This window comes from Cydia pomonella, unplaced genomic scaffold, assembly GCF_033807575.1.
Source record: "Cydia pomonella isolate Wapato2018A unplaced genomic scaffold, ilCydPomo1 PGA_scaffold_91, whole genome shotgun sequence".
Classification (NCBI taxonomy): Eukaryota; Metazoa; Arthropoda; class Insecta; order Lepidoptera; family Tortricidae; genus Cydia; species Cydia pomonella.
Genome location: NW_026907924.1, coordinates 50,173 through 69,861, shown reverse-complemented (window position 1 = coordinate 69,861; position 19,689 = coordinate 50,173). Strand labels below are relative to the sequence as shown.

The following is a 19,689-nucleotide window of genomic DNA, read 5'->3' as shown; positions in this document are numbered from 1 at the left end:
ATAATCAAACGTTCTTAAAGAGGTTTTATCTTCATCGTCTTTGGTGATGTTTTGATTCGATGTTCATTTGAATATCAACCTTAATACGTTATCAGTTAGGTCAATATTAATTTGTGTTGTATTTCTATCATTTTTAATGCGAGGGCTTGTAAACATTTTAACATGTTTATGATACTACTGCTTACTGCTGATGATGGCTCCACAACGAGTAGTAGATAGGAAAAATCAATGATAGGGTAAAGGCACCAGTAGTCAGCCTTATAACGCATTTTTAAAGTTTGTACTCTCGACGTTTCTACAGGATTAGTCGGATAAATAAACGCATGACATGGTTAGATCAAGTGTTTATTATAGTTTTGAAATAAAGTATGTCAAAAAATAACAATCCTCTTTATAATATCTATAATTAAGATTAAACAAAAAATGGCACTTTTCTCCAGTAGTCAGCCTCTAAAATCCAGTAAGCAGCCTTTGTGTACCCAGTACTCAGCCTTTATAAACTATTAATAACAATGAAATAAAAAACACTATTATTTGTATTAAAGTTAACGATATTATAATATTTATCATTCCTAGGTAGGAAGCTAGAGTATAGGTAGGTCTAAGTACCTATACTCTTATAAGTACAATTCTCATGCCACGAAATTTGTAAGCCATAGGTACTTCAAATTCTTCTTGCAAACTAATAAACACTGTATTTATCTTCTTATTTTTTATTAATGAATCTGTTTATTGAATATAATTCATTATTTTTAAATGCTGGTTGTAGGTGACGGTCGCCTACAGGAACATCTACGATAGCTCAAAAATAAAAAAGGGTCTGATTTTACAAATGGATCTTATTAATAGGTTCTCACAAGTTATAGTTTTACGATCAACTTAAGCACTTAGGTTTACGTTCACTTATTTCGGGTCCGGAATGGCGACTGACTGGCTTGCATGAGTGATCTGTCGATACCCCCCGTCAGGGGGGTATGAGGGGCCGCTACCGCACAATGGCTGCGGCGGCTGTCGCGGGTCGCTTCCCCACCGACTGGTGGGGTGGTCTGTTGGCCGTCATTTTGGGGACGGTGTGGGCAGCTGACTGACTGGCTTTTTCCAGTCCACCCATATTTGTATGTTTTAGCGGCATAAATTTGGGCCAATCACAGGCAAGGATTAGCGGCTCTCATGATGGTAATGCCGCTCGAACGGAATTGTTATAACTTTGTCACATTAACTAACGCGAGCGGTTTAGCGTCTGTGATTGGTCCACGTTGCTGCGTAAAAATGCACAAGTTTAGACGTATTTTCCTACATTTTGTCTTTCCATTTGGTAATTATCTAGGCTTCCTACTTCGAGCTAAATCGTGGGGTTATATAACTATATGTTTTTAGACGAGTCTAATTAAGTTCTATAAGCTTGCAATAGTTTAAACGAGCGCATGATTACGGTTTAGCTACAAAGTCCAGATTTAATGAGCCAAATCTGTCAGTTCGGCACGTGTTATGCATATTATCTCATCCTACGGTTCAAGGAGAGAGGTGAAAGTCTAGATTTTACCTAGATCATAACCGTTACCTTTTTCCACAATGATACCCATACGTACTTTTACCCGCAGGTTCAGGCTTGAAGTAGGTATGAGTACCAAAGATTTTCCCCAATTATTTTGGGGAAATTTACCATTCCTATGTATTACCTGTTTAGCTCACATTCTCTCGCTCTAACCACGTAATATAAAGTATAGGCATAATCGGGCTCATTATTTCATGACTGGGATCAAGAAAGGTTCTAGGGCTTATTCTGAATTAACGGTTCAGTTTAGGTCTTAATTTACATTACAACTTAGACATAATACATAGTCTACCTAGGTCTTAGGCTACCTACGTTGATAAAGATCTTTATTTTTGCTATTACAACTTAAGTAAGGAATTTATAACTTAGGGTTATCTACGGAATAATAACATACATTCGATTGCGTGTCGGCTGTCGCCCACACTCCCCTCGTCGACTTGCTACGTCGACTCTGGATCGACCGGCAAGACAGCCAGCCTGGTCGTGGGTCTTTTGAAGGTGCCGCCCTTGGTCCGCACCTCCGCGCTGCGAATGCCACCGTCTGGGCCCGGGTAAACTCGTTCAACCACGCCTCGTGGCCATACGTTGCGTGGTAATGAGGGGTCGACGACGATGACTAGGTCGCCGCCCGCCAGTGGTCGCTCGCCCGTCGCTGAAGATCGTCGCGGGGCGAGGGTAGGTAAGATCTCGCGCACCCAGCGACGCCAAAAGGAGTCGGCGAGTGCCTGGCTGACTTTCCAGGCTCGTCGGTTTGACCTCGCCACAGGGGCCAGTGAGAGGAGTCCCCGTGGGGCCGTTGAGCAGGAAATGGTTCGGTGTCAGTGCCTCGGGATCGCGTGGATCGACCGAGACATGTGTGAGAGGCCGAGCGTTAACGCACGCCTCGGCCTCGGCCAGTAGAGTCGCAAGCACCTCTTCCTTGGGCGCTCGCGAGTGTAGCGTCGCCATGAGAGCAGTCTTCACAGAGCGGACCATCCGCTCCCAGGCGCCGCCTTGGTTCGGGGCTCCGGGGGGAATGAATCGCCAGTCCAAGCGATACTGCAGGCCGTACTGCTGCAGTGCGGGCAGCCATTCTTCATAGGCAAGCCCGTAGCTCAGCCGTAGCGCCACGGAAATTGGTTCCGTTGTCGCTCCACATAGTGCGGGGCCAGCCCCGTCGCGCGGCCATGCGACGAAGTGACATGATGGCGGAGTCAGTGCTGAGGGAATGCACCAGCTCCAGATGCACCGCCCGGGTCGTCAGGCAGGTGTAGAGCGCCACCCAGCGCTTCTCGTGTCTCCTCCCGATGGTAACTGTAATATGACCGAATAGATCTACACCAGTGTTTGTAAAGGGTCTACAAAATGGCTCTATGCGCGACAGCGGCAAATCTCCCATAGGCGGGGCGCGTGGAGTCGCTTTTCTAATGCGGCAGAGTTGACAAGTGCTTGCGATTGCACGCACAGTCGGTCTTAGGCGCAATATCCAATATTCTTGTCTAACATCGTTTACAACGCGTTCATTATTAGCGTGCGCCGCTCTTCTATGCATTCTAAATATAATAAGTCTGGCCAACCGGTTGCGTCCATGTAGAATGGCCGGACTCTTGTTGATAGGCACGGGTGCGGCGTCGATGCGCCCCCGCATGCGGAGCACGTTGTCAGCTGCGAGCTCGGGGTCCAGTTCGAAGAGCGCGCTGCCTTTGGTTAGAGGCTCGCCGCGGCGGAGGCTCCGTAGCTCGTCAGCGAAGTCCTCCTTCTGCGCTCTCTGCAATAATAAACGTTCAGCGGCCAGAATATGTTTGGTTTGTAAATTCATCGTAGCTTTGGATTTTATAATGTCTATAAATTGCAACATTCTTGCAGTGGTACCCAGTAGACGGTCCGTAGCTTGAAAATCGGCTCACATCAGGCAACGGTGGCGAGGCAACCTCGCGACTCACAAAGCACTGCTTGACCTCCAGTACTTGTAGCTCTGGTTCTGGCTGGTTCAATGGTTCTTGTGGCCATTCTGTTGTCGGTAGCCGTAGGAAAGCGGGTCCTTGGAACCATCTGTGTGTTATGTCAAACTCACGTGTGCTGTCCCGCTCGGGTGGCGTCGTCTGCGACGTTCTGGCGTGTCGGCACCCATCGCCACTGTTCTGGTTCCGTGAGCTCAGCGATCTCGCCCAGGCGGTGCGAGACATAGGCGCTGTAACGGCGTGCATTTTCCCGTACCCAATGGAGTGTTGTTCGGCTGTCGGACCATATTACGACTTCCGCTACCTCGTACCTGTGTTGCTCTAGGATAGTTTTCTTCAGTCGAGCTCCGATCAAGGCCGACTGTAGCTTCGCTCGTGGAATCGAAATAGAGCGCGTTGGTCCCACTTTAGCCTTTGCCACGATCAGGCTGACGTAGACCTCCCCTCGTCTTTCGATACGCCAATAAGCGACCGCTGCATATGCTTGTGAGGAGGCATCAACGAAAATATGGAGGGTTCGTCTCACCATTTCCATAGGTCCGTAGTGGCGGGGAATGCGCAGTCTACCGACGTGTTCTAGCGCTCGCAGCCATGTCTGGAACTCCTCACACTCGTCTGGTGGCAGCGGAGCGTTCCAATCCAAACCCAGGCTCCAGAGTCGCTGAAGCTGGATCTTTACTGTAATTGAGAAATAAGAGATTATTCCTAACGGATCATATATACTCATTACTGCGCTGAGAGTCTCTCTTTTCGTTGGAGCCCTTTTACGTTCCTTAACTTCGCTTGGGACTCGGATCATGGTAGTGTTGAAGCCGAGATGGTCTGTCCTCGCATCCCAGGTTAGACCCAATACCTTTTGTTCCTTATCGCCAATCGGTGCGGGTGTGTCGGCTCGTAGTTCCTCTGGAATCCGTTCTATGAGAAGTGGCGAGTTACTAGACCACCCGCGGAGATGAAATCCAGCGTGCGCATGGCAAGCGGATACCTCTTCGGCGTACGCGATAGCGTCTGCTTCGTTTTCATAGCTTGAAACGTAGTCGTCCATATAGTGGTTTCTAACTATGTCTTCAAGGGCCCTCGGGTAGCGGTTCTCATAAGCATAAGCATTATAATTTCTTACCGAATGTGCAAGGAATGGGGAGCTCGCGATTCCAAACACCATTGACCTCATCCGGTACACGTCAGGGACGCCGCTTCTACGCGCCGCTCGCCACAGGAACATCTGCGAGTTTCTGTCCTCTTCACGGATCTGGATTCTCAAGAACATCTCTTCTACGTCTGCAGTCACAGCAAACGCACCATCTCGTTCGCTTGCTTGTGAGAGATGCAGCACTCGTTCAGCTCGTCGCGGGGTCTGCGGCGCGCGTCCATATATTAACCAGCCAAGATCTATCCTAACTGCAGCGGGTTCTCTCCTTGTTCCGATACGAGCCTCAAGTGGAAATATCATATGCCAGTTGTCTGACCCGATGAGTACCCGAGGCGTGGCGGTGTCATATGTGGCCTCCTGCAGGCCTCTCAGGTGCTCGTACTGCTTAACTAATGTTCTTGGCACTTGTTGAGAGTTAATGCCTAGGTTCTTTACCGTTCTAAGTCTGACGAGATGGGTATGTCCTCCGGTCAGCCCGCGTATTTGTACCGTCACGCGTCGGCTGGGCTCGATTGTTGACATGGGACCAATCCCATTGATGTGTAGTGGCGCTTCCACGCCCACAGCACCCACGGCGTCGGCTATCGAATCCTCGCACAGACTAATAGTCGAGCCATCGTCACAGAGCGCGTAGCATTTGATCTCGCCTGTCGGTCCAGATAAAAGTATAGGTATTACCTTAAGCAAAACGTCTGACGGCTCTTGGTGCTCTGTGTTCAGCACGAAGTGGTGAGCCGGTAGTGCCCCCTCTCTTTCCGCCGTCGTCAACGTGTGCTCTCTCTGTGCGCGCTCGGGCTCGATGGGCGCGCTGGCAGGCGTAGCTGAGGCCGCTTCGTCACGCCGTGAAGATTGTAGTTCCCTTCGTAGGAGTATAGATTCATCATGCAGCAGCGGGTGATGCGGGTGCTGGCATCCTCGCTCTCCGCATACACCCGCCTTGCAGTTGCCACGCCTGTGTCTCCTGTTAAGACATTTAAAACAAATCTTATTATCTTTCGCCCATTCCCATCGAGCCGCAACACTCATATCTAATACACGTTTACAATTTGTAGCAGTGTGCACGCCACCACAGCAAAGGCAAGGTTCTAATTTGTCAGTGGTATACGTTTGCACACGACTTGAGTTATACTTGCGGATCGCTCCACCATTTGACGGCTGAGGGTTTGACGCTGAGGTTCTCCGGCCTACGCGTATGTCCTCACGCATAGGCGCTGGCGCGCTGCGACGATTGACGCTTCCGCGCGCATGGCTGTACTGCAATTCCTTGTCGCTGATGTCGAGCAGAAAGTTGACCATGAGCGTGAGCTCGCTCTCAGCCTGCTCGAGCTTTTCTTCTGCATACTGGCACCAGCGCGATCGGACGTGGGGTGACAGGCGTTCTGTAATTTCACGTATAAGAAACGGATTACCTGCATACGCACGTCGGTCTAAACTTGCAAGTGTCGTCACAATGTTCACTACTTTAATGGCAAAATCATTCAAATCCACTGCACTAGGCCCTAGGTTAGGCAATTTACGTAGTTCGTTTAGGGCTTTATCTATCTTTAGGTAATGCGTGTTTTGGTATCGAGGGAAATACTCCTTAAAGATAGATCTTGATCGTCGAAGATTATTTTATTCGTGAAAGCTTAACTAGACTAGAGGCAACACTATTTTGCTCTACTAGCGTAACGATACTCAGGAGGTTGACGTTTACCGAACGAGTGCGTGCGAGGGAATGACGCGTATAACCGTATCCTTGGTCCTTTTGAGGTAACATTACTATCTCCTGATAACGGTGTAACGGTACCGAAAGTTTCCCACGCAACTAAAACTACGCTTAATTATACACAATAAAATGGACAATACTTCTTTGACTCTGCCGAAATTCTGCGGAGGTGAACCCTAATAAACAAATATAATACAATAACGTTACGGAACTTAATGAGTGAACATTGAACAATAGTCGACCGTAACGGTTTCAGGTTATACAATAACATAGTGCAACCTTACGGGGTCCGGCTTACGAGAACTAACTGTTATTTTATTACGTTGCTACGAAAATGGATTTACGTATTCTATTTTCTAGTTATAAAACTATTTCTATTTCTAATTATTAATAAGCTATTCTATATCTACATGCTAAACGATGTTGTAGTGGACGGACACGTCGGCTACATGGCTCCCTCCTCAGCGAAGCGTACGGGTAGACGAACGATGCGTCCGCTGCGGGTCATCCGTGATTGTCGTGAATCCGTAGGAATCAATACTGAGTTCTTATTTGTAGAAGATGTTGCAGGGCCTCTCCTTGCACAGGCCGGTGGTGTCGGTGTCGGCAGCATCGGCGTCGGCGGCGTCGGTGTCAGCGTCGGCGGCGTCGGTGTCAGCGTCGGCGGCGATTGTGTGGACGGCGGCGATAAAAGCGTCGTCGCTGGACTTGGTGTGTAGGTGATCACAGGTCCTTGTCTCTGCACCGAATTGGGCTCTGCATTTTCTGTTATGGTGTATGCAGGCTTAAGACGATCGATTGAAATTTTTGCCTCTCGTGTAGGTAACTGAATAGTGAAAACCTTGTCGGTTCGATTCAGTACTTTGTAGGGACCGTCGTATGGCGCCTGCAGTGGCTTTCTAACTGCGTCGACTCGAATAAACACGTAATCGCACGTAGTTAGATCGCGGTGAATGAAGATAGATCTTTTGTTGCTATGCGGTTGACTCGGTACTGGTTTCAGTTGTCGGATGGTTTCTCTCAGTTGTTCGACGTAGGAGCTGTCCATTATGACGTTGTTGCTTGTTGCGTTTGTTAGAAACTCCCCGGGTAGACGAATGTTGCATCCGTATGTAAGTTGCGCTGCACTTACGTTTGTGTCGGCGCGGAGCGCCGCACGGACACCTAGAAGCACTGTAGGTAGCTCGTTAATCCAACTTTTAGCGGATAAGAGTCTAGCTTTTAGTGCTGTCTTAATCGTTCGATGCCATCGTTCAAGGACACCGTTGCATATCGGATGGTACGGCGTTGTGCGCGTTTTTGCGATACCAAGCAGCTGTGTTAGGTGCGCAAATATTCGACTTTCGAACTGTCGACCTTGATCCGTTGTTATTGTAGCTGGGCATCCGAATCTTGACATCCATCCTTCGTAGACAGCTTTGGCGACTTCTTCAGCGGCGACTTCTTTTAGCGGGATCGCTTCGGGCCATCGAGTTGCGCGGTCAATGATTGTTAGGCAGTAACGGTAACCGTCGGACGTTGTTGGCATTGGACCGATGATGTCACAATGTACGTGTTCGAAACGGGCTGTAGGTTGGAACGTTGATAAAGTACTTGTAGTATGTTGCTGTATCTTTGTTCGTTGGCATGCGATGCATGCTTTTGCCCATGTTCCGATGTCCTTATTCATTGAAGGCCAGAAGTATTTGCTTGCAATCATCTTGCGCGTGGTGCGAGTGCCAGGATGACTAATGTTGTGCATATAGTCAAATACAGTGCGTCGGTAATCCGCAGGTAGGTACGGACGATCGTTGCCTGTAGTAGTTTCGCAGTATATGTTAAAGTCAGTTCCGGGAATCTTGATTTTTTTCAGTGATATATTTTCTTGTTGCTGCAGGCATTGAATGTCGCTATCCCTTTCTTGCGCTGCGGCTAACTCTTTGAAGTCGATCGGCGTTGGGCAGGTAATCGCGTCGATGCGCGAAAGTGCGTCCGCTACAGCGTTTTCCTTCCCACTTACATAGCGAATATCGGTCGTGAATTCGCTTATGAAAAGTAGGTGTCGAGTGCGTCGCGGTGATTCGCCGTCGTTTGATGATTTCGTAAATGCGAATGTGAGCGGCTTGTGGTCTGTGAATATTGTTAGCGGTCTTCCTTCAAACATTTTTCTAAAATGTTTTAACGATAAATATATTGACAGGAGTTCTCGATCGAACGTGCTGTATTTTTTTTGAGCTTCTGTGAACTTGCGCGAGAAATATCCGAGTGGCTGCCATTTTTTGTTAGTGAACTGTTGTAAAACAGCGCCAGCCACGGTGTTTGAGGCGTCACAAAATATCGCGAGTCGAGCTTCGTGCTGAGGGTGTGCGAGTAGGGCGGCGTTTTGTATGCTCGTTTTACACGCTTCGTAGGCTTGCGTAGCTTCTTCAGTCCATTCGATTTGCGACTTGTCTCTTTTCTTCGCGTTGTGTAGATACTTGCAGAGTGGAGATTGAATTATTGCGGCGTCTTTGATATTTTCTCGATAAAAGTTTATCATACCGAGAAAACGTCGTAATTCTTCGATTGTTTTAGGTTTTGGGTAATCGGCGATTGCTTGTACTTTTTCTCTCGGTGGTTGGATACCGTCTTTGTTCACTTCGTAGCCGAGAAACTTCACCGTAGGTTGACCAAAAACACATTTTGCGGGGTTTATTGTGATTCCGTATTCATCGAGACGTTGTAAGATAACGCGTAAATGTGCTCGGTGTTCCTCCTCGGTGGTTGAAGCTACTAGTAGGTCGTCGACGAACGGGAAAACGTAATCCAGCCCTCTGAGTACTTCGTGTATGAACCTTTGAAATGTTTGACCGCAGTTCCTTAAGCCTGGGCACATACGCGGGAATTCAAACAATCCGAACGGCGTAATGATCGCCGATTTTTCAATATCTCGCTCGCTGATCGGAAGTTGCTGGTAGGCACGATTGAGGTCGATCGTAGAAAAAATTGTTTTCCCGGCGAGTTGATACGTAAAGTCGCGTATGCGTGGTATAGGGTAGCGATCGGGTATCGTGATGGCGTTGAGTCTTCGGTAGTCACCACATACACGTAGATCTCCATTTTTCTTAGGCACTACGTGCAACGGTGAGGACCATTGGCTCTTACTAGGACGACATAAGCCTTGTTCTATCATGTTTTGAAATTCTTTTTTGACCTGTTCGTAGCGATGAGGTGCGATTGGTCTCGCTCGGCAGTGAACAGGTTGACCAATTGTTTCAATGACATGCTCGACTGTGTGCTTCGGACTGAGTTTCATTGATGTAAGTCTTGTAATTCCAGGGAACTCAGCAAGTATGTCGTGATAGGTTTGTCCTACGCGGATGCTCCGAACTGTAGGTATGTTCGTTTTACAAATTTGTGCGTTTGTAGTGAGCAATGTCTTTCCGTCGATCAATCTTCGGTTCGTCACGTCGACTATTAACTCGTGATGATTCAGAAAATCTGCTCCGAGGATTGGTTTCGACACGGCGGCAACAATAAACTTCCATTTGAACGGACGGCGCAGGTTAAGGTCGAGTTCGTATGTTTTTTCGCCATACGTAGGTATAGTCGTGTTGTTGGCAGCGTATAGTTGAAACGATAGAGGAGATTCAGGTGCGCCTTTCGCTCTCGGTATTTATGGCATATGTCGTCGGTAGTTGGGATTTATACCCCTACCCTCAGGCTGTCTGTAATTATAGATTAAACTGTTAACGTGAGCTCCGTGTTTCAATATCGTTTCCTAGCCTAAATACCACAAATTGGCGACGATTTAGTAATTCACGCGTGTGTTTAGTGTTTAGTGGATATAGGTAAATGAAATCAAGCGATAAGAAGCAATTATGGCGAGTCACGGGAACATGTTTGGTGGCAGTCTCACTTTCGACCATCGAACACAGGAATGGGCGATATTTAAGAGTCGTTTAGGCCAGTTTTGCACGGCAAACGATATTACCGATGATTCGGATAAATCTGGAGCCAAACGAAAGGCAATCCTGTTGACGGCGTTGGTGGAAGACACGTACCGTGTTGCAAGGAGTTTGTTGTTTCCGACGGAGCTCGATAATGTCGAATATAAGACGCTTATACAGCATTTTGACGCTCATTTCGAATCAAAGAAAAGTTCTTTTGCCGAGCGTTATAAGTTTTATAAGGCGGAGCAGCGCATCGGGGAAGATTTAGCCGAATGGGCAACGCGAGTGCGTAATTTAGCAGAGCATTGTGGGTTTAAAACGGAACTCGACACTATGCTTCGTGATCGGTTCGTCCTCGGATTGGAGGATATTAAGGAGAAGGAGAAGTTATTCGCGCAAAACTTGGAGAGTTTGACGTTCAACCGGGCGCTGGAATTAGCGCAAAGTGTCCGCTGTGCGCGCCAGGCGCTACGCGCCGCCGGGCCCGCGCCCGCGCCCGCCGCGGCGGCGCCGGCGCCCGTGTACGCCGTGCGGACCGGCAGCGGAGCGGCGCGATCTGCCGTCATGCTAGACTCTCGTTGTGAAGTGTGTGGTTATAAAAGTCATTCGAAAGATCAGTGTCGTTTTATAAATTTCACGTGCACTAAATGTAAGGTCAAAGGTCATTTGAAGCGTATGTGTACGGGTAAGGCGAAATACAGGAGCAACCATTTCCTGACTGCGGATGACGACGACACCATCACAGGTAGTTTCGATCTTTTTAATATAAAATGCACTAATGAGAAACCTATGCTCGAGACGGTGTCTTTAGCGGGCGAAAACATTTTATGTGAGATAGATACCGGTAGTGCAATTTCAATTCTTCCTTACTCATTGTACATGAATGTTTTCGCCGCGTACGAGTTGCAGCCGTCGTTAGAAGTTTTTAATTGCTATAATGAAAGTAAGCTTATTCCAAAAGGATGCGTTACGTTGCCGGTGATTTACGAAGGTCGCACAAAACAGATTAAAATGTTCGTCTCGGAAAATAAATCCAAGAAACCCGTTTTATTAGGACGAAATTTCATATGTGCGTTTGACTTGCAACTAAGTACCAATTACTGTAATAATTTACAAAATCTCGATTTGGGAGATCAATTTAAAAACAAATATGCCAAATTATTTTCAGACGAATTAGGTGAATTTAACAAATATAAAATAACCTTAAAAATTAAACCCGATAGTACATTGAAATTTTTTAAACCACGTCCGGTGCCCTTAGCTCTTAAACCAAAAGTGGAGGCAGAGTTGCAGCGATTAGTCGAGTTAGGTATACTGGAGAAAATAGATCATTCCGATGTAGCTACTCCTATCGTCCCCGTATTGCGACCCGATGGAAATATACGCATTTGTGGCGATTTTTCGGTCACGCTTAATAAAGTTTTGTACTTAGATAATTATCCATTACCGAGAATAGAGGATTTATTTGCGAGGCTACACGGGGGAGTGGAATTCTCTAAACTGGACTTATCGCGCGCATACTCTCAGTTGGTTCTGGACGAGTCAAAACGCTTAACGTGTATAAACACTCATAAAGGATTATTTTGTTACAATAGGTTAGTTTTTGGTTTGTCAAATGCCCCGTTTATATTTCAACGAACAATGGAACAACTATTATCGGGAATAGAGGGAACGTGTATTTTTCTTGATGATATTTTAATTACGGGTCCTAACCGAGAAACGCATTTACAACGTTTAGAGCAAGTTCTGAGTAGGTTACAGGATGCGGGGTTGCGACTCAAACAGAGTAAGTGCGAACTATTTAAAGATTCCGTCGAATATTTAGGGTTCCGTATCGATAAAAATGGGTTGCATAAATCAGATAAAAAAGTGAAAGCCATTCTTAATTGTGAGTGTCCTAAGAATGTGAGCGAACTCAAGTCTTTTTTGGGCATGATTGGATTTTATAGATGTTTTGTTCCAAATACGTCCAGTATACTTGACCCCTTACACTTATTACTACAAAAAGGTGAAAAGTGGAAATGGGGCCAAGAGCAACAGGAAGCTTTTAACAAAATCAAGTGCGAATTAGCGTCCGATCGGGTGCTGGCGCACTATGACCCCGACCTGCCGACCGTGGTCACCGCAGACGCGGGCCCGCGCGGGTTGGCCGGCGTGCTAGCACAACGGCAGCGCGACGGCACAGAGCGTGTAGTGGCGTACGCTTCGCGATCACTTTCTAAGGCAGAACGTAACTATGCTCAAGTTCAGAAAGAGGCCGCAGCTCTCGTTTTTTCAATCAAGAAATTTCATCATTATTTATATGGTCGATCGGTTCCATTTACCTTGCGCACGGATCACAAACCGCTTTTGTCAATCTTCGGCAGCAAAAAGGGCGTACCTGAACTAGCGGCTAACCGTTTGCAACGGTATGCGTTGTTCTTATCGGCATATAACTTTAATATAGAATATGTTAAGGGAGAACACAACGTAGCCGATTTTTTGTCGCGTTCAGTCAATTCTGATCAGCGGGATAACCTAGAATCACAAAACGAACATGATAAAGCCATGTACATAAATTTTATATCGGATTCGATTTTAATGCCGCTTAGTGTTGTTGATATTCAAAAAGAAACCGCGAACGATGCAATTCTTAATAAGGTAAAAGATTACATAATTAACGGTTGGCCGGCTAAAATGCCATATGTTGATTTAAAAACCATATTTCGCTTGTCGTTTAGAGCTGTCATTGGAAAATGGATGCATTTTAAGAGGCCATAAGGTCGTAATTCCCTCGGTATACAGAGAACAATTGCTGACAGAATTGCATAGCTCCCATTTCGGAATCGTAAAAACTAAAGCGGAAGCCCGAGCGCGAATGTGGTGGCCACATATAGATAGGGATATTGAGGACAAAATAGGTACATGCAATATTTGTCTTGCATTACGCACTACGCAGTGACCCTCCCCGCGCGCCGCTAGCACCGTGGCCCTACCCGGCCCATCCTTGGGAGCGCGTGCATTTAGATTTGTTTTCGTGGCAAGCGAAACAGTTTTTAGTTGCGGTTGACGCTCACTCAAAATGGGTGGAATGTTTTTTGTTAACGGTGACAAATACTAGCGCCATTATAGACAAATTATGCGAAATTTTTAGTAGATATGGTTTGGTGCGAACTTTAGTTACCGATAACGCTAGCAATTTTTGTTCCAGTCAATTTGAAGAATATTGTAAGATAAACGGTATGCAACATGTTACTATCGCGCCATACCATCCAGCATCAAATGGGCAGGCGGAAAATACGGTAAAAACTGTAAAACGGGCCGTTAAAATAATAATGCAGCAGAATAAAAGCCAGCAAGAAATAACACGGAAACTCAACAAATTTTTATTCGACTACAGAAACGCAGTACATTGTACGACCGGTTACGCGCCCGCCCAACTGATGCTGGGTCGCATGCTGCGCTGCCGGCTCGACCTGCTGCGCACGTCGCCGCCCGCAGCCAGCGCCAGCGCCGCTGCCGCCACCGCCGCGGTGTCGTCCTCATCCGCAGCGCCTAATCCGCTGACTAATGTGCGTGCGAAACAGATCTTACACAGTAAACAATATGGTGGATTACGTAAATGTAATTTTAATATGAATGATACTGTATTAGTGAAACACATATTTTCAAATGGGAATAAACATGAGTGGAGAAAAGGGATTATTATTAAGAAACTGGGGTCAAGAATATATGAAGTATTTGTGCCCGACTTGAACGTAACAGTTAAAAAACACATCGATCAGCTGTTGGCATACAAAGGAGCACAGCTTGAAATTGACGTGGAGGATTTGAGCCTATACGGAGATGAAGATGACGGTGACTCAGAGCTCGAAGGAGTCAACGATAATGATTCGTTCTGTTCACTCCCAGATGATGGGCAACCTGCATCATCACAGACCTCAGCAGAAATGCAGGACAGTGCTCAATCTAACAATGAGGTCATTGATGGCCGCCCTGAGGGCCAGTTGACCCGGCCAGAACGGGGCCAGGAGGCCAGCGCGGCCGCGGGAAGCGCCGCGAGCGGGCCGGTACCCGACTCCCCCAAGCCTGCTTCTGGTGGACGGCTTGTGCGATCCACTAGAAATAAGAACGCTATTTATAAGATTTAGTTTATTTTCTTTTTTCTTTATTTTCTTTTTTACTGTTATTTTTGGTAACTATTGGTGGAGGGATTATGGCATATGTCGTCGGTAGTTGGGATTTATACCCCTACCCTCAGGCTGTCTGTAATTATAGATTAAACTGTTAACGTGAGCTCCGTGTTTCAATATCGTTTCCTAGCCTAAATACCACAGTATTACACTGATGTCTGCTCCGGTATCTACCAAGAACGATACTTTCGTCTTCCTGTCGGTTACGAAAAGGCGGTGTGAATGTTCTAGTACGCTGGATTCCGCCGCGGCCAGCGTCTTCTTTAGTTTTCCGAAGGCAAAGTAACGGGTCGGAAAGCACACGGCGGTCTGCATTTTGTTGCTTCCATACCGAAACGTCGGTGGTAGTAGCACCATGGTGATGGCGATTTGCTTCTGTCCTCGGACCTCGAGTTGTTTCGTGAACGGAGATCCGAACGACGTCGACTGTGGGAACGGCTTTGGCGTCGCCTGGCTTGCGGGCATCTGCTTAGCTCCTCGACTCTAATGTTTAATTTTCTGATTTCACTCAGAATGAACTGAGTGTCGGTGGCCGCGTAACTCTGTGCTAGCGGCGGTTGCTGATGTTGATCGTGCGATAACGCAATCGACACTGGCCTCGATATCGCTGAAATCTGTGGTACGTTCGGCGATTCCTCCATCATCATGTCGGCAAGTCGCGCCATTTCATCGAGCGTTGCCTTCTCACTGAAGGTTTCGCTTACGCAAAGCACCGAGCGTATATATGGTGGCAGTGAGTTCGTCCATATGATTTTTAACATGTTGTCATTAAACTTATTCCTGGCCAGCTCACGCATTCGCCTTAGCAACTGACTGGGCTTTTGCTCGCCGAGCTCCATTTGGGATAGGAGCTTTTTCACTTGCCGGCTGTCAGACTCTTCGTAAACGGCAATGAGACGCTCCTTTACGGTCTTGTAGTACTCAGTTTTAGGAGGGTTGAATAGGATGTCTGTTATTTGCTGGACATCTTGCTTGTCTAACTGAGCTATTACCATGCTTGCTAGCTGGCTGTCACTTCTGTTTAAGTCCCTCGTAGCGTGCTCGAAGCTGGCAAACCAGATGCGCGGCGAGTCACGCCAAAAATCAGGTATCTTCAACGGTGCGCTGACTGTGCTGGCCGATGCAGGTGCGGGTGCAGGCTGTTGTTGAATGAGCGGGTTAGCTGCGTTGTTGCCTGCATCGACGACTTGATTGCTGCTTTCGCTGTTCATGTTGACTCCGTTGCCTTTGTCTGGGTTTGGGCTCATTTTTCTTATCACGTCGGGGTCACCACTTTAGGTAATGCGTGTTTTGGTATCGAGGGAAATACTCCTTAAAGATAGATCTTGATCGTCGAAGATTATTTTATTCGTGAAAGCTTAACTAGACTAGAGGCAACACTATTTTGCTCTACTAGCGTAACGATACTCAGGAGGTTGACGTTTACCGAACGAGTGCGTGCGAGGGAATGACGCGTATAACCGTATCCTTGGTCCTTTTGAGGTAACATTACTATCTCCTGATAACGGTGTAACGGTACCGAAAGTTTCCCACGCAACTAAAACTACGCTTAATTATACACAATAAAATGGACAATACTTCTTTGACTCTGCCGAAATTCTGCGGAGGTGAACCCTAATAAACAAATATAATACAATAACGTTACGGAACTTAATGAGTGAACATTGAACAATAGTCGACCGTAACGGTTTCAGGTTATACAATAACATAGTGCAACCTTACGGGGTCCGGCTTACGAGAACTAACTGTTATTTTATTACGTTGCTACGAAAATGGATTTACGTATTCTATTTTCTAGTTATAAAACTATTTCTATTTCTAATTATTAATAAGCTATTCTATATCTACATGCTAAACGATGTTGTAGTGGACGGACACGTCGGCTACATATCAAAAGGTCCGATCTGCCAAAGTTTTTCTTCAAGACTCTTATTATTAGCTCTGGATCAGCGGATGATGCCAACATATGTAGCACACAGTCTCTAGCTTCGCCTTTAAGACAGTGTCGCAACCGGGATAGGTTCTCCCAGTTAGTAAACTTATATCGAGCAGTGGATTCTATATAAGCAGTGTGAAATGTCGTCCATTCACTCGTGAGTCCAGAAAATCCTGGTAAATCCCATACCTGTTTCGATGACGTTGGTCTACTGTTCAGAGCCACTAACTGTGACATAACTTGCTCCAGACCTGCTGTCACACTCGATGACTGCTCCCGCGAACCACATCTGCAATAATCGGCGCATTGCATTCTATTGTTGCATACTTCGTACTGACGACGTTCGGACGTACGCGCGCGCACAGCTGGCGGGCTCACGGGCGGCGTGTGAACGCGTCGACTGCGCGGGACTGACTGGAGCGGGCAGTGTTGCCAGGGCTCTGGAGTCATAAGTTACGTTTCGTTTCCCTAAAAGTCACATTTTTGCTGCTTAAGTCACATTTTTAGGATTCCGTACCCAAAGGGTAAAAACGTACCGTAAACGTAAAAACTATTACTAATACTCCACTGTCCGTCTATCTGTCTGTCACCAGGCTGCCCACCCTTCGTGGGCGAGTCTGACTTGCACTTAAGCGCCAATTACATTCCTGTTCCCGATTTCGGGTCCGAAATCAGTCCCGATTTCGGGCATGATAATCGTTTTCGTTTCACGGAATATCAGCACATCGTTAACAATATTTGAAATGTTAAAAATAATTTGTCTCTAATTGCCAAAAATGTTCAATGTTTGATATTTTTGCATATGAACCATTTTTTTACATTTCAAATATTGTAAATGATGTGCTGATATTTAGTGAAACGGAAAAATATTTTTTTTCGGGCCCGAAATCGGGTCCTGATAAAGTTTGGATGTAATTGGCACTTTAACCGGTTTTTATAGTATAGTAAACACCCATATAATGGAGGCACCCAGACGGGATGATCAAATCGACCGATTCGATCAGAAAATAACCTGGCATCATACTCCAATGTTAGTTTTATGGTGATATTTGAGCGCTGTAAAACGATACGTGGTGATATTTGAAAAAAAAGCGGCCAAGTGCGAGTCGGACTCGTCCATGAAGGGTTCCCTACCATTTATGATGTATTAAAAAAACTACTTACTAGATCTCATTTAAACCAATTTGCGGTGGAAGTTTGCATGGTAATGTACATCATATATTTTTTTTAGTTTTATCATTCTCTTATTTTAGAAGTTACAGGGAGGAGACACACATTTTACCAGTTTGGAAGTCTCCCGCGCAAACTATTCAGTTTAGAAAAAAAATGATATTTGAAACTTCAATATCATTTTTGAAGACCTATCCATAGATATCCCCCCCCCCATGTTTGTTTTGTTTAAATTTTATGACGTTTTTGCCATTTGGCTACGGAACCCTAAAAAGCGCTGGTGGCCTAGCGGCATTAATGTAAGTAAAAGGGGTAGATATGTGACGTTAATAGTTGACAAAACTAAAATCTGGTCCAGCACCCATCATTTGCAAATACTACACACCATTATAATGTACATGTGCACAACGAGCAACAGGGATAACCAAATATAGTTAACAGTGCTGCGCAAGCGAGACCCCTATATTTTGCGTATTCCTCGAGGTGCAACAGAGAAAAACTAATAACATTATACAAATGTGTAGGCGAGACGTACATACTTCTTACATTGTCGTCTTAAAGTGATATTAAGTCATTTCGATTTTTAAAAAATACAATGATTTGATATTACCTAATCTTAGACCGTCTCTCACTTCAAGCAAATATCTGAGCGAGCGAGTTACACTGAGATTAATATCAAATGATTGACTATCATATTTTTAAAGCATGAAATTGACCCTCGTTTTTTACTTCTGAAACCCTGGTCGACTATTCACTATGTTCAACTAACGTGTCGCCTCGAGAAAACCACGATATGATCTCAGTTGATAGGGATCTCGACAGTGCCGGATTAAGACATTTTGATGCCCTAAGCATTTCTAGACCATGGTGCCCCCTCATCAAGATTCCATTGAATTTTCTTGGTAAATTAAGTGACGTTTATTGCCGCATTACTGCTGAGAATAGAATTTTCAATCCAACACATCATTTTATCACGGAAATTGACAGTACTGCAGCAGTAATGTTCCAACAGTATGTAAGGTCAAGTGTTAGCAAATTGAAGATCGTGCTTCGCATAAGGCCGGAGGCGAGCCAACCAATGTCCAAGTGTGAGAAGACATAAAAGGCATAGGCCGTACTCCGCACAGCGTTTTGCAACCTCTAGAGCTTTCCTGCGAAGCTCATTCATGTGAGAGCAAAGGCAGAGCTTCAGTAGGAGCTTAGCCATTGGCCATTGGTTCTTGTCAGAACAAGAACCAATGGCCACAAGTGTCTTAAATAGCAAATTATTGTTTACGAAAACGGGACTTAATAGGGTAAGTTTTAAAATTACCACTGACCCGACGTTTCAAAAACGGCGTTTTCCCCATGGTCTCGGAGAAGACTGGGTAAAGTCGACATCATTATCTTGACGTTGGAGGTAATTTTAGAACTTAATCAAACGCGATTAAGTCCCGTTTTCTTAAATAATAATGTGTCACAATTAGGCCAATAAAATTAGATTTTTTTCGAATTTGTCCTAAAATTCCGTGTAATCCGAGTTTGCTCCATTCCAGGAGGTGTGCATAAATGTTTCCTCTTTTTCAGTTTTTTTTGCTTGAAAATCGAAAACGGTACGTCCGGCGGAAAATTTGTTCTAATTATGATTAAAACTGATATCTGAGGATCCGAAATGTTATTTAATTATGTTCTTGCAATAAAACATATTGATTTATTGAAGGTACCCTAATATGTATTCCTAGTCTAAATTGTATAAAAAGGTCGACATTTATTATTTTTGGTAAAAATCATGTTAAAAATCCAAAAACGCCTTCTTACCATGCAGTGTCTAATCCACGAACTGTCGTATGCCCTTCAAAATCAAGTGGTTTCGAAAGGAAAAAAATATCTCCTAAGGATCCCAAAATGTATGCATACCCCCTGGGATGGAGCAAACTTGGATTACACGCATTTAGAATGAAATGAAAGTATTACAACATTTTCCAGCTTGCTGGGAATTAATTCCTCAAAACGCTATTTTTGGATCTAATTTGATTGGCCTAAATCGTGAAAGTTTAAATCAGTGTTTTTAAAGGCAAAGTCTAAGGCTGAGCTTTTCATAAGGCTGAACGCTCGGAGCGTTCGATCGGCGCTTACGGATGAGGCATGGATGAGGCCAAAGGTCGAGC

At 45.6% G+C, this 19,689-nt stretch overlaps 1 protein-coding gene across 2 annotated transcripts; it reads right to left on the bottom strand.

The window, feature by feature from the left end:
- Positions 1–821: 821 nt before the first annotated feature.
- LOC133534380 (uncharacterized) lies at positions 822–17,515 on the bottom strand. Of its 2 annotated transcripts, none has more exons than XM_061873470.1 (2): positions 16,324–17,515; positions 822–6,183 (listed from the first exon to the last, which is right to left on the bottom strand). In XM_061873470.1, the coding sequence occupies exons 1-2, from the start codon at positions 16,820–16,822 to the stop codon at positions 3,605–3,607; spliced, it is 3,078 nt and encodes a 1,025-aa protein (XP_061729454.1). In that variant the 5' UTR covers positions 16,823–17,515; the 3' UTR covers positions 822–3,604. The 2 variants fall into 2 exon arrangements, with proteins under 2 accessions (XP_061729454.1, XP_061729455.1); XM_061873471.1 differs by having other exon boundaries at positions 822–6,024; positions 16,562–16,691.
- Positions 17,516–19,689: the final 2,174 nt, after the last annotated feature.